The sequence below is a fragment of the Salvelinus alpinus genome, chromosome 18, assembly GCF_045679555.1.
Source record: "Salvelinus alpinus chromosome 18, SLU_Salpinus.1, whole genome shotgun sequence".
In the NCBI taxonomy this organism is placed as follows: domain Eukaryota; kingdom Metazoa; phylum Chordata; class Actinopteri; order Salmoniformes; family Salmonidae; genus Salvelinus; species Salvelinus alpinus.
In genome coordinates this window covers 24760309-24774201 of record NC_092103.1, presented here as the reverse complement: position 1 = coordinate 24774201, position 13893 = coordinate 24760309, and the positions used below count along the sequence as shown (strand labels likewise).

The following is a 13893-nucleotide window of genomic DNA, read 5'->3' as shown; positions in this document are numbered from 1 at the left end:
GTGGTGGCTGTTTAACAGTCTGATGGCCTTGAGATAGAAGCTGTTTTTCAGTCTCTCGGTCCCTGCTTTGATGCACCTGTACTGACCTCGCCTTCTGGATGATAGCGGGGTGAACAGGCAGTGGCTCGGGTGGTTGTTGTCCTTGTTGATCTTTATGGCCTTCCTGTGACATCGGGTGGTGTAGGTGTCCTGGAGGGCAGGTAGTTTGCCCCCGGTGATGCGTTGTGCAGACCTCACTACCCTCTGGAGAGCCTTACGGTTGTGGGCGGAGCAGTTGGCGTACCAGGCGATGATGCAGCCCGACAGGATGCTCTCGATTGTGCATCTGTAGAAGTTTGTGAGTGCTTTTGGTGACAAGCCGAATTTCTTCAGCCTCCTGAGGTTGAAGAGGCGCTGCTGCGCCTTCTTCACAACGCTGTCTGTGTGGGTGGACCAATTCAGTTTGTCCGTGATGTGTACACCGAGGAACTTAAAACTTTCCACCTTCTCCACTACTGTCCCGTCGATGTGGATAGGGGGGTGCTCCCTCTGCTGTTTCCTGAAGTCCACAATCATCTCCTTTGTTTTGTTTTGTTGAGTGTGAGGTTATTTTCCTGACACCACACTCCGAGGGCCCTCACCTCCTCCCTGTAGGCCGTCTCGTCGTTGTTGGTAATCAAGCCTACCACTGTAGTGTCGTCCGCAAACTTGATGATTGAGTTGGAGGCGTGCATGGCCACGCAGTCGTGGGTGAACAGGGAGTACAGGAGAGGGCTCAGAACGCACCCTTGTGGGGCCCCAGTGTTGAGGATCAGCGGGGTGGAGATGTTGTTACCTACCCTCACCACCTGGGGGGCGGCTAGTCAGGAAGTCCAGGACCCAGTTGCACAGGGCGGGGTCGAGACCCAGGGTCTCGAGCTTGATGACGAGTTTGGAGGGTACTATGGTGTTAAATGCTGAGCTGTAGTTGATGAACAGCATTCTCACATAGGTATTCCTCTTGTCCAGATGGGTTAGGGCAGTGTGCAGTGTGGTTGCGATTGCGTCGTCTGTGGACCTATTGGGTCGGTAAGCAAATTGGAGTGGGTCTAGGGTGTCAGGTAAGGTGGAGGTGATATGGTCCTTGACTAGTCTCTCAAAGCACTTCATGATGACGGAAGTGAGTGCTACGGGGCGGTAGTCGTTTAGCTCAGTTACCTTAGCTTTCTTGGGAACAGGAACAATGGTGGCCCTCTTGAAGCATGTGGGAACAGCAGACTGGGATAAGGATTGATTGAATATGTCCTTAAACACACCAGCCAGCTGGTCTCCGCATGCTCTGAGGACGCGGCTGGGAATGCCGTCTGGGCCTGCAGCCTTGCGAGGGTTAACACGTTTAAATGTTTTACTCACCTCGGCTGCAGTGAAGGAGAGCCCGCAGGTTTTGGTAGCGGGCCGTGTCAGTGGCACTGTATTGTCCTCAAAGCGAGCAAAAAAGTTATTTAGTCTGTCTGGGAGCAAGACATCCTGGTCCGCGACGGGGCTGGTTTTCTTTTTGTAATCCGTGATTGACTGTAGACCCTGCCACATACCTCTTGTGTCTGAGCTGTTGAATTGCGACTCTACTTTGTCTCTATACTGGGACTTAGCTTCTTTGATTGCCTTGCGGAGGGAATAGCTACACTGTTTGTATTCGGTCATGTTTCCGGTCACCTTGCCCTGTTTAAAAGCAGTGGTTCGCGCTTTCAGTTTCACGCGAATGCTGCCATCAATCCACGGTTTCTGGTTTGGGAATGTTTTAATCATTGCTGTGGGTACGACATCGTCAATGCACTTTCTAATGAACTCGCTCACCGAATCAGCGTATTCGCCAATGTTGTTGTTGGACGCAATGCGGAACATATCCCAATCCACGTGATCGAAGCAGTCTTGAAGCGTGGAATCAGATTGGTCGGACCAGCGTTGAACAGACCTGAGCGCGGGAGCTTGCTGTTTTAGTTTCTGTTTGTAGGCTGGAAGCAACAAAATGGAGTCGTGGTCAGCTTTTCCGAAAGGAGGGCGGGGGAGGGCCTTATATGCGTCGCGGAAGTTAGTATAACAATGATCCAAGGTTTTACCAGCCCTGGTAGCACAATCGATATGCTAATAGAATTTAGGGAGTTTTGTTTTCAGATTAGCCTTGTTAAAATCCCCAGCTACGATGAATGCAGCCTCAGGGTGTGTGGTTTCCAGTTTACAAAGAGTCAGATAAAGTTTGTTCAGGGCCATCGATGTGTCTGCTTGGGGGGGAATATATACGGCTGTGATTATAATCGAAGAGAATTCCCTTGGTAGATAATGCGGTCGACATTTGATTGTGAGGAATTCTAAATCAGGTGAACAGAATGACTTGAGTTCCTGTATGTTGTTATGATCACACCACGTCTCGTTAATCATAAGGCATACACCCCCACCCCTCTTCTTACCAGAAAGATGTTTGTTTCTGTCGGCGCGATGCGTGAAGAAACCAGCTGGCTGCACCGACTCCGTTAGCGTCTCTCGAGTGAGCCATGTTTCCGTGAAGCAAAGAACGTTACAATCTCTGATGTCGCTCTGGAATGTTACCCTTGCTCGGATTTCATCAACCTTATTGTCAAGAGACTGGACATTGGCGAGTAGTATGCTAGGGAGTGGAGTGCGATGTGCCCGTCTCCGAAGCCTGACCAGGAGACCGCTTCGTTTGCCCCTTTTACAGCGTCGTTGTTTAGGGTCGCCGGCTGGGATCAGATCCATTATATTGGGTGGAAGGCAAAACACAGGATCCGCTTCGGGAGAGTCATATTCCTGGTTGTAACGATGGTGAGTTGACGTTGCTCTTATATTCAGTAGTTCCTCCCGACTGTATGTAATGAAACCTAAGATTACCTCGGGTACCAATGTAAGGAATAACACAAAATACTGCATATTTTCCTAGGAACGCGAAGCGAGGCGGCCATCTCGGTCGGCGCCGGAAGTAGCCAGTGACTCAGCCCCTGTAATAGGGTTAGAGGCAGAGAATCCCAGTGGAGAGAGGGGAACCGGCCAGGCAGAGACAGCAAGGGCGGTTCGTTGCTCCAGAGCCTTTCCCTTCACCTTCACACTCCTGGGCCAGACTACACTCAATCATAGGACCTACTGAAGAGATGAGTTTTCAGTAAAGACTTAAAAGTTGAGACCGAGTCTGCGTCTCTCACATGGGTAGGCAGACCATTCCATAAAAATTGAGCTCTATAGGAGAAAGCCCTGCCTCCAGCTGTTTGCTTAGAAATTCTAGGGACAATTAGGAGGCCTGCGTCTTGTGACCGTAGCGTACGTGTAGGACCAAATCGGAAAGATAGGTAGGAGCAAGCCCATGTAATGCTTTGTAGGTCAGCAGTAAAACCTTGAAATCAGCCCTTACTTAACAGGACGCCAGTGTAGGGAGGCTAACACTGGAGTAATATGATTTTTAAAAAATTGGTTCTAGTCAGGATTCTAGCAGCCGTATTTAGCACTAACTGAAGATTATTTAGTGCTTTATCCAGGTAGCCGGAAACTAGAGCTTTGCAGTAGTCTAACCTAGAAGTAACAAAAGCATGGATTAATTTTTCTGCCAAATTTTTGGACAGAAAGTTTCAGATTTTTGCAATGTTACGTAGATGGAAAGAAAGCTGTCCTTGAAACAGTCTTTATATGTTCGTCAAAAGAGAGATCAGGGTCCAGAGTAACGCCGAGGTCCTTCACAGTTTTATTTGAGATGACTTTACAACCATCAAGATTAATTGTCAGATTCAACAGAAGATCTCTTTGTTTCTTGGGACCTAGAACAAGCATCTCTGTTTTGTCCGAGTTTAAAAGTAGGAAGTTTGCAGCCATCCACTTCCTTATGTCTGAAACACAGGCTTCAAGCGAGGGCAATTTTGGGGCTTCACCATGTTTCATTGAAATGTACAGCTGTGTGTCATCCGCATAGCAGTGAAAGTTAACATTATGTTTTCGAATGACATCCCCAAGAGGTAAAATATATAGTGAAAACAGTAGTGGTCCTAAAACGGAAACTTGAGGAACACCGAAATGTACAGTTGATTTGTCAGAGGACAAACCATTCACAGAGACAAACTGATATCTTTCCGACAGATAAGATCTAAACCAGGCCAGAACTTGTCCGTGTAGACCAATTTGGGTTTCCAATCTCTCCAAAAGAATGTGGTGATCGATGGTATCAAAGGCAGCACTAAGGTCTAGGAGCACGAGGACAGATGCAGAGCCTCGGTCTGACGCCATTAATAGGTCATTTACCACCTTCACAAGTGCAGTCTCAGTGCTATGAATGGGTCTAAAACCAGACTGAAGCATTTCGTATACATTGTTTGTCTTCAGGAAGGCAGTGAGTTGCTCGCAACAGCTTTTTCTAAAATTTTTGAGAGGAATGGGAGATTCGATATAGGCCGATAGTTTTTTATATTTTCTGGGTCAAGGTTTGGCTTTTTCAAGAGAGGCTTTATTACTGCCACTTTTAGTGAGTTTGGTACACATCCGGTGGATAGAGAGCCGTTTATTATGTTCAACATAGGAGGGCCAAGCACAGGAAGCAGCTCTTTCAGTAGTTTAGTTGGAATAAGGTCCAGTATGCAGCTTGAAGGTTTAGAGGCCATGATTATTTTCATCATTGTGTCAAGAGATATAGTACTAAAACACTTAATTGTCTCTCTTGATCCTCGGTCCTAGCAGAGTTGTGCAGGATCAGGACAGCTGAGCTTTGGAGGAATACGCAGATTTAAAGAGGAGTCCGTAATTTGCTTTCTAATGATCATGATCTTTTCCTCAAAGAAGTTCATGAATGTATTACTACTGAAGTGAAAGCCATCCTCACTTGGGGAATGCTGCTTTTTACTTAGCTTTGCGACAGTATCAAAAAGAAATTTCGGATTGTTCTTATTTTCCTCAATTAAGTTGGAAAAATAGGATGATCGAGCAGCAGTGAGGGCTCTTCGATACTGCACGGTACTGTCTTTCCAAGCTAGTCGGAAGACTTCCAGTTTGGTGTGGCGCCATTTCCGTTCCAATTTTCTGGAAGTTTGCTTCAGAGCTCGGGTATTTTCTGTATACCAGGGAGCTAGTTTCTTATGACAAATGTTTTTAGTTTTTAGGGGTGCAACTGCATCTAGGGTATTGAGCAAGGATAAATTGAGTTCCTCAGTTAGGTGTTTACCTGATTCTTGTCCTCTGACGTCCTTGGGTAGGCAAAGGGAGTCTGGAAGGGCATCAAGAAATCTTTGTGTTGTCTGAGAATTTATAGCACGACTTTTGATGCTCCTTGGTTGGGGTCTGAGCAGATTATTTGTTGCGATTGCAAACGTAATAAAATGGTGGTCCGATAGTCCAGGATTATGAGGAAAAACATTAAGATCTACAACATTTATTCCATGGGACAAAACTAGGTCCAGAGTATGACTGTGACAGTGAGTAGGTCCAGAGACATGTTGGACAAAACCCACTGAGTCGATGATGGCTCCAAAAGCTTTTTGGAGTGGGTCTGTGGACTTTTCCATGTGAATATTAAAATCACCAAAAATTAGAATATTATCTGCTATGACTACAAGGTCCGATAGGTATTCAGGGAACTCAGTGAGGAACGCTGTATATGGCCCAGGAGGCCTGTAAACAGTAGCTATAAAAAAGTGATTAAGTAGGCTGCATAGATTTCATGACTAGAAGCTCAAAAGACGAAAATTTCATACTTTTTTTTGTAAATTGAAATTTGCTATCGTAAATGTTAGCAACACCACCGCCTTTGCGGGATGCACGGGGGATATGGCCACTAGTGTAACCAGGAGGTGAAGCCTCATTTAACACAGTAAATTCATCATGCTTAAGCCATGTTTCAGTCAGGCCAATCACATCAAGATTATAATCAGTGATTAGTTCATTGACTATAACTGCCTTTGAAGTGAGGGATCTAACATTAAGTAGCCCTATTTTGAGATGTGAGGTATCACGATCTCTTTCAATAATGGCAGGAATGGAGGAGGTCTTTATCCTAGTGAGATTGCTAAGGCGAACACCGCCATGTTTAGTTTTGCCCAACCTATGTCGAGGCACAGACACGGTCTCAATGGGGATAGCTGAGCTGACTACACTGACTGTGCTAGTGGCAGACTCCACTAAGCTGGCAGGCTGGCTGACAGCCTGCTGCCTGGCCTGCACCCTATTTCATTGTGGAGCTAGAGGAGTTAGAGCCCTTTCTATGTTGGTAGATAAGATGAGAGCACCCCTCCAGCTAGGATGGAGTCCGTCACTCCTCAGCAGGCCAGGCCTGGTCCTGTTTGTGGGTGAGTCCCAGAAAGAGGGCCAATTATCTTGAAATTCTATCTTTTGGGAGGGGCAGAAAACAGTTTTTAACCAGTGATAGAGTTGTGAGACTCAGCTGTAGAGCTCATCACTCCCCCTAACTGGGAGGGGGCCAGAGACAATTACTCGATGCCGACACATCTTTCTAGCTGATTTACACGCTGAAGCTATGTTGCGCCTGGTGACCTCTGACTGTTTCATCCTAACATCGTTGGTGCCGACCTGGATAACAATATCTCTATACTCTCTACACAAAATGCTAAAGTTGTCTGTGATGAGATTCAAATGCGCAACCTTTGGGTTGCTAGATGTTTGCGTTATATCCTACCCATCCACCCCGACTAACCACCCTACATTTTTGCCATAAGTAACCTTCTGTCTTATGTAACCATACCAAATATAACATATCATACTAATTTGAGCATCCAAATTTACATTTACTATGTTACGTCTAGTCTATGAGACCAGGCTGTCTGTGGTGGTCAGTGATGTGTGTAGGTGGATGAAGAGTGAGATGGGATGTGTACCAAGTACCTTATTCACTAAATAGTGCACTACTTTTGACCAGAGCCCTATGGCCCCTGATCAAAAGTAGTGTTCTACATAAGGAATAGGGTGCCATTTGGGATGCAGACAGAGTTTGCTTCTGCATGCTTTAGCAGAGAGTCCGAGACGCTCCAGTCCAGTACATTAGCTCGATGGTTATTGTTATGAAACTATTGTTCATTCATTTCTCCATCTGATTAAGGAGCATTGCGGTCTGGTAATGTGATTCAATCAGCAGGCAGCATGCTGTGGGAAAGATGGATGTCAATCAATCCACTAATGGCCTCCTACCAGCTAAAATGCCTAGTGTTATGAATGTGATAACTGCCTAGCTCTAGCTGTAGACTGTCAGCCGCAATAAATAAATAAATCTTTTTCAGAGGCTTTTACTGTACATCAACTGTTTCGGCTTCTCATCGACATTTGGTGAAATTGGAAGAGGTGGAAATATATAGTGTGGTTTAACGGGGCTAGACTAAGGAATATGTTTCCCTGGGCCTGATGCCATTCCACTACATACGTGTCTGCTGGGTCCCACTCTCTTTAGGGATGGGTTTAACACCTGGATATAGGTCTTCCAAGGTCACTCACAACCAATCTTGCCCACCTCATCTGTCTTACGCTGGTGAAATCACTCCACTACTCTTCCTCCTCATCCTCTACCTCTGTCTTTCTCGATACCCGAGCTGCGGCCTTGTCTTGTTTTCTTTCCCCTGTGGAAGATAGTGTTATCACTTTCTCTAAAAACAAAGAGAAAGAGAGAGAGGGGAAACAGAGAGATTTGTAATTCTCACTAGGGACTGGTGGCAGGGTGGTGGCTGTGTGTGCCCTCACACACTTCGTACTGTGACAGACTGGCTAGTGGCTAGGCTAGGACAGGCAGAAAAATACACCAAGCACACTGGTTTCCTAATGATGCATCCTTCACACTGGTTTCTTAATGATGCATCCTTCACACTGGTTTCTTAATGATGCATCCTTCACACTGGTTTCTTAATGATGCATCCTTCACACTGGTTTCTTAATGATGCATCCTTCACACTGGTTTCTTAATGATGCATCCTTCACACTGGTTTCTTAATGATGAATCATTCACACTGGTTTCCTAATGATGAATCATTCCCGTGTTCTAATCTTAAACTTTTAGAAAAAAAGGTGAAATCTATAACCTTAAAGGGTTCTTCGGCTGTCCCCATAGGCGAACCCTTTGAAGAACCCTTTTTTGTTCCACGTAGAACCCTATTGGGTTCCATGTAGAACCCTTTCCCCAGAGGATCCAAAAAGGGTTCTACCTGGAACCAAAAAGGATTCTACTATGGGGACAGCCGAAGAACCCGTTTGGATTCCTTTTTTCTAAGTCCATTTCTTAGTTCTCACTGATCTGCCAAGTGAAAGGTCAAATTAATTTGGTGGACACAGGACTCCACTACGGGCTTTCCCCCATCCAGTACTTTTAGTAGAAGTGTCATGAAGTTTTAGTATATAAGAACTTTGATCCTACTATCAAAGTGGATTGATCTACATTGATTTTTAACATTGATTTACAACAGAGTGCCAGACAGTGCAGTGTGGTGTGAATTTGACCTGTAAGCAGTGAGGACATGAGAGCATATCTCTCTTGTCTTGTGTGGTGTCCATCTCTTTGTATTGTCTTGTTTTGGTCCTATCCCTTTCTCTGTGTATTGATTGGAATGTGGTCAGTGGTGCTTGTAGTTGGTGCCTTTGATAAAGTGTACAGTCATCTTATCTGGCAGAGTGCACACATAGAATTGCCAAAGACCCAGTCTGTGTCCCATTTAAGATGCAGGCACAGACAGCAGCACACTGGCCATTGTAATAGTTGATAGGACTATTAATGGGTCTTAGTTTAAATAAGACTCTATTGACGCACCCATGCGTCTATCTAATTAACATCATAAAAAATCCTCATAAAAAAATGGCAGTTTAAGTTTGAGATATCTTTTTGCATGGGCTGCGTCTCCACCCACCACATCTGCCTATGTCGGCCTTCTGCATTTGCAGAGGAAAGTGGTAGAGCTACAGCGGTGTTTGTCAGACCAGGAGACATCCCGAAAATTGGTCTTCTCATGAAAACGTTTGGCCTACTAACTAATATAACCATGCTATGAAAAGATGAGACTCTCACAAACATGCTACGACCCCCACAAGTGTCATTGGACTCGTCTAAAGGTAACCTGGTACGGGTTAAAAAAATGAATGGAGGTAAGATGGTAGTTTTGTGCCAACAAAAAAAAGGGGTTAAATACGTGTGCCAAAACAATCTCCTAGATATAGGACAGCGACAGACAGTTCCAAACCTTATTCCTTATAATACATTTGAGGGGGATACCTACAGGGGTCCGAAAATTCAAAATCAAATAGCTAAATGATCTAGACTTTTAGAGATTTTAACATGAGCTACAGGCTAGACCCCGGGTCTCAGAAGCTAATCTCTAGAGAGCATACTTTAGTGCTGTAATTCATTTATTTGAATTAAGTAATTAAATTATCTTTGGCACCAGCAGTGTCCTAACGACTATCACATGGATTGGCAATGGGGATTGGTTTTTCTTACACCTTGTAGTTTTGAACTATACTCTCAGACAGCGTCTCAAATGACACCCTATTCCCTATATAGTGCACTACTTTTGACCAAGACTCAATAGGGAATAGGGTGCCATTTGGGATACAGATTGTGCCCTTGTCCGTAGGATTCTTCATCTAAATGCATGTTGTAGGTACTGTATAGAGTTGTTTAGTGTGCAGATTCACCTTGGGGTAGGGACTTATGTTTGGCGCAGGCTGCAACACCTCGTTCCCCAGACCTGATGGCTAACACAGACTAATGAGAGTGTTTAAGAGTTTAGGATGAGTAGGATGAGGTGAGGAGGTTGTGGTGCCCCTCTCTCTCTCCTTCCCTCCTCTCTCTTTCTTTCTGTCGTTCTCTTTCCTTCCATACCACCTCTCTCTGTCTCTTTCTCTTTCTTTACCTCTCTCTTTTTCTCCTTCTCTCTTAAACAGCCTTGCGGCTGGTGACTTTGAAGTGTCTTTAAATATGGAGTTAATTCAAGGAAAGCTGCTAGCGAGGAGATAAAGAGAGAAAGAAAGAGAGGAGCACAGAGCGGGAGAAAGAGAGGGCAAGGAAGAGTGAGGAGAGGAGAGAGCGCTTGTGTGTGTGTGTGTGTGTGTGTGTGTGCGTGCATGTTTGGTGTGTGTGTGTGTGTGTGTGTGTGTGTGTGTGTGTGTGTGTGTGTGTGTGTGTGTGTGTGTGTGTGTGTGTGTGTGTGTGTGTGTGTGTGTGTGTGTGTGTGTGTGTGTGTGTGTGTGTGTGTGAATGCAGAGTACAATTCTCATCTGTTTCTCAAGTGCCGTGATGCCATCACTCTGTGAATTGTTTGGATTGGCTGAGCTGGCACAGAAAAAGGCTGTCACACTGTGGGCCGTGTTTCTGTGTTTGTGATGAGAGCCAAGAGCCTTAGGGCCAGTGTTAGAGTGAGGAACTCTGGCCCCTCCATGCCAGCTGGGGGTTGGATGGATGAATGATGAGGAATGGCTAATGCATGGGCATGTACATGTATATATGATTTCTCTCTCTCTCTGTTCTTTTTCTGTCCCTTTGTTTCTCATTTATAATTTCCTTCCTGACACACTCCTCCCCCTCACCTCTGTGTCACCAACTTCTCACCACCTTCTGACCATCCTCCTTACACACACACACACACACACACACACACACACACACACACACACACACACACACTAATATTTTCCTTTTTCCTCTTGCTTTTTCAACCCTCCTCCTTACCCCCTTTCCCTTGTCACTTCTTTCTCCCCCCCTCTCCCCCTCTAGCTGGTGTTCTATAAGGGTATGGCTGGCTCCCAGGTGACCCTGTCCAGCCTGGTGAACCAGAGCAGAGCCGTGCTGGAGGAACAGGCCCGCCACCTGCTGACGGAGACAGAGAGGCAGACCATGGGCTACTACGTGGAGGAGTACCGAGACGGACACATAGAGGTGGAGCAGCTGGTCTTGGCCCTGTTTGAACTGCTCAACACACATGCCAAGGTGAGGAGTGAAAGTGTGTGTATTGGGAGATGTGAGAGGATGATGTGTGTGTGCGTGCGTGCGTGCGTGCGTGTATTAGTTGGTGTGAGGTGCATTATGTATTGGGTTCTTGTGTTCTCTCACTTCGTAATGCTTATGGTGATTATTTGCCTTTTCTCTGTACATCCATCACTTGGATGACAAGTTTTGTGAGACTTTCGATGATTTATGTTAAGGCTTTTGTGGATGTTCAGACTTCTGTTTTTACCCATTATATTATAAAGCTGCTTGGCTTTCTGTCTATGCCCTAGCCCTCCACCTCATATAGAGCAATGATTTATCAAATATATTGAATTCACAAAGTGCTTTACAGTGTTCTTCAGTGGCATTCTGCATTCCCCATAGTCTCCTAATGCATGTTTTAGACTGATGCCTGTTATATCTCCATATAACTCTTGAACCCTGTCTCCCTCCCCTTCCCCACCCTTCCTCTCAGTTCGCCCTGCTATCAGAGGTGCGTGGCCTGGTAACTCCCCAGGATCTGGAGCGTTTCGATGGGATGGTGCTGCGCCGCGGGATCCAGGCTTTGGAGGCTCGGCAGGGGTGTGCCAGTGCAGCCGCCCTCCACTCTGACTCCATCTCTATGGTCTCCTATCCAGATACCCCGGCCTCCTCGTCAGCCAGCTACATGACCTCCACCACCCTCAGCTCTGCACGGGTAGGCGGCTGGGTTGGAGTGGACCCACTCTCTGTCTGTCTGTCTCTCTCTATGTCTGTCTGTCTGTCTTGTCTGTCTACCTGTCTGTATCACTTTCTGTGAAAGTCTGAGTCATTCATCTTTCCCAGTTGTCACTGATGCCTCGAAGCAGACCTCTTGGAAGTTGTCCCTGTTTGATGAGTTGTAGAGGATAGAGCCGTTACGGACGACGTTCCTCAGAATGACCAGCCCTGCATGGGGCAAGGACAGGGGATTGGGAGGACAGAGGGGCTACGTCCCAAATACCACTCTATTCCCTATATAGCGCACTACTTTTGACCAGAGCCCTAAGGATCCTGGTCAAAAGTAGTGCACTAAATAGGGAATAGAGTGCCATTTGGGACGTAGCCAGGGATAAGAGCGTTGTGTCCCTGCTGAGTTGGAAAGGGCCTAAATCCTCCACTACAGATGAAAGAGACTTATTTATCTAGGAACTTCTTCTGTTTAACCCCGACTTACCCTCCCTTTTCAACACCACAGGAAAGACTGCTGTGGTTGATAGATATGATGGAGGTAGGAGTTGTTGCCAATACTCTTCTTTTGCATCAGTTTGCAGTGATGTTCTGCCTTTATGTTTGAAGTAAATACTGTTTGGAGTGCTTTAGTCTGCATTCACTTATCAGGTTGCATAAAGCCAATGCAAGTCATTTCCTCTGTTGGTTTGTGTCTTGTACTTACAGTATATCCAAGTGTGACTGTCTTTTTGAACATTTCTATGTATTTGTGTATGTGTATATGTGTGTGTGTATATGTGTGTGTGTGTATGTGTATGTGTGTGTGTGTGTGCATTCGGTGTACATGAGCCTGCATGTGGGTGTGTGCTTGCATGCATGTGTATGTGTTTCCCTATTCACAGTGCATACACACACATTGTCATGCAGTGTGTGTGTGTGCTAGTGGCCTGGTGAATCTCCTATTCCCGACCTTAATTTGTTAGTCACATTGTCTATAATTAGATACATGAAGCTTATAGGCTGTATGTTGCCCTGGAAGACTAAACAAACCCTTGTTCACCAGAATAATGTCATAAATGGCTAGAATGAAATAAATGCTTCAATATAGTTGACATCTGTAAAGTTGTCTCTGTCATCTCTGCTTCCTTCATGCAGTTAAGACCTTTAGGGACCAAAAAAAAAAGGGAAAGAATGTTTGACCGGTTGTAAGGAAATAGAAAGCTGTGAAAATGATCCAATATGTTTCTGATATGATTTCAGTTCAGCTTGGATGCATATTTTATATGGTTGAAATACTATCAGCTTTTATGATGCTGATAAAGATAGAACCTCTACAGACTGGTCCGTAACTGCGCATTCGTATTTGCTCAAGATGCTGAAAGAAATGAATCCTATTTCTCCACTCCTGTTTCAGAAGCAAAATTTACTTTTGCATCCACTCAGTTCAAGAACAAGCAAACGTATTAACCCCTGGCATGTCATGCAAAATTCAAAGCTGGGCTGTACAACATGAAAAAATGCAGGGAGCTTGGGTCTAGAAAAGACTGGATGGATTAAACTAGCAAAAGAGTGGGTGAAAAGTACAGTAACATCCTCTGCCTCCGACGTAAAAAACGACAACAAAGAGCCCCCCGAAAAAAGGTTTTTGAAGATGCCCGAACCAAAGCACATTTAGTGGCAGTAAGCATTGTAGACAAGGGTAAAGAGGACACCCAGGTTATAGTTAACACTCAAAATGAAAAAATAGACAATACTGTACAGCCAGAGTCTTCAGAACAGCTTTTCAAGGAGGCTAAACATCACAGCCACAGGCCCGCTCATGGCTTTGAGCAAGACATTTACTGTCAGGAGTTAAATGGACGAGACATGGTGAGAGTCATCGTGGGAGGTTTTGAAAACTAAGTTAGGAACTTATTTTTCCTTTAACTTCACAGTACAGAACAAGTTTGTAATCTGAATATGTGCTTCATAATATCACATAGGCAGGGAGACTATATATTCTCATATGTGTTCTGCTTTAGCCTACCTTGATTTATTTTAGTAGAGGTTATCTTCCCAAATTGTGATATTTGTTCTACTGCTACATTGATGTCTTGAATATTATATGAAATTCAGGTCTTGTAAGAACTCAGCTGAGTATGTGTGCATATGCATGTGGCGGATATTCTGCAGTGACGTCTAAAAATGTAGCTGTACATTGATGTCTTGAAAATTAGCCTATAAGAAATTCGGACTTGTGTAAGCCCTAATTTTCTTAATTAGTTTGTTTCGTGCATTACTACACACAC

The 13893-nt window shown here is 45.1% G+C and overlaps 1 protein-coding gene across 2 annotated transcripts in view; it reads left to right on the top strand.

The window, feature by feature from the left end:
* Positions 1-13893, top strand: part of whrna (whirlin a) — a 161943-nt gene that overhangs the window by 115166 nt on the left and 32884 nt on the right. For both annotated transcript variants that reach the window (XM_071350758.1, XM_071350756.1), the window contains exons 6-7: positions 10703-10915; positions 11391-11612. In XM_071350758.1, coding sequence (XP_071206859.1) covers positions 10703-10915; positions 11391-11612 — 435 coding nt within the window. The remainder of the gene's footprint in view (positions 1-10702; positions 10916-11390; positions 11613-13893) is intronic.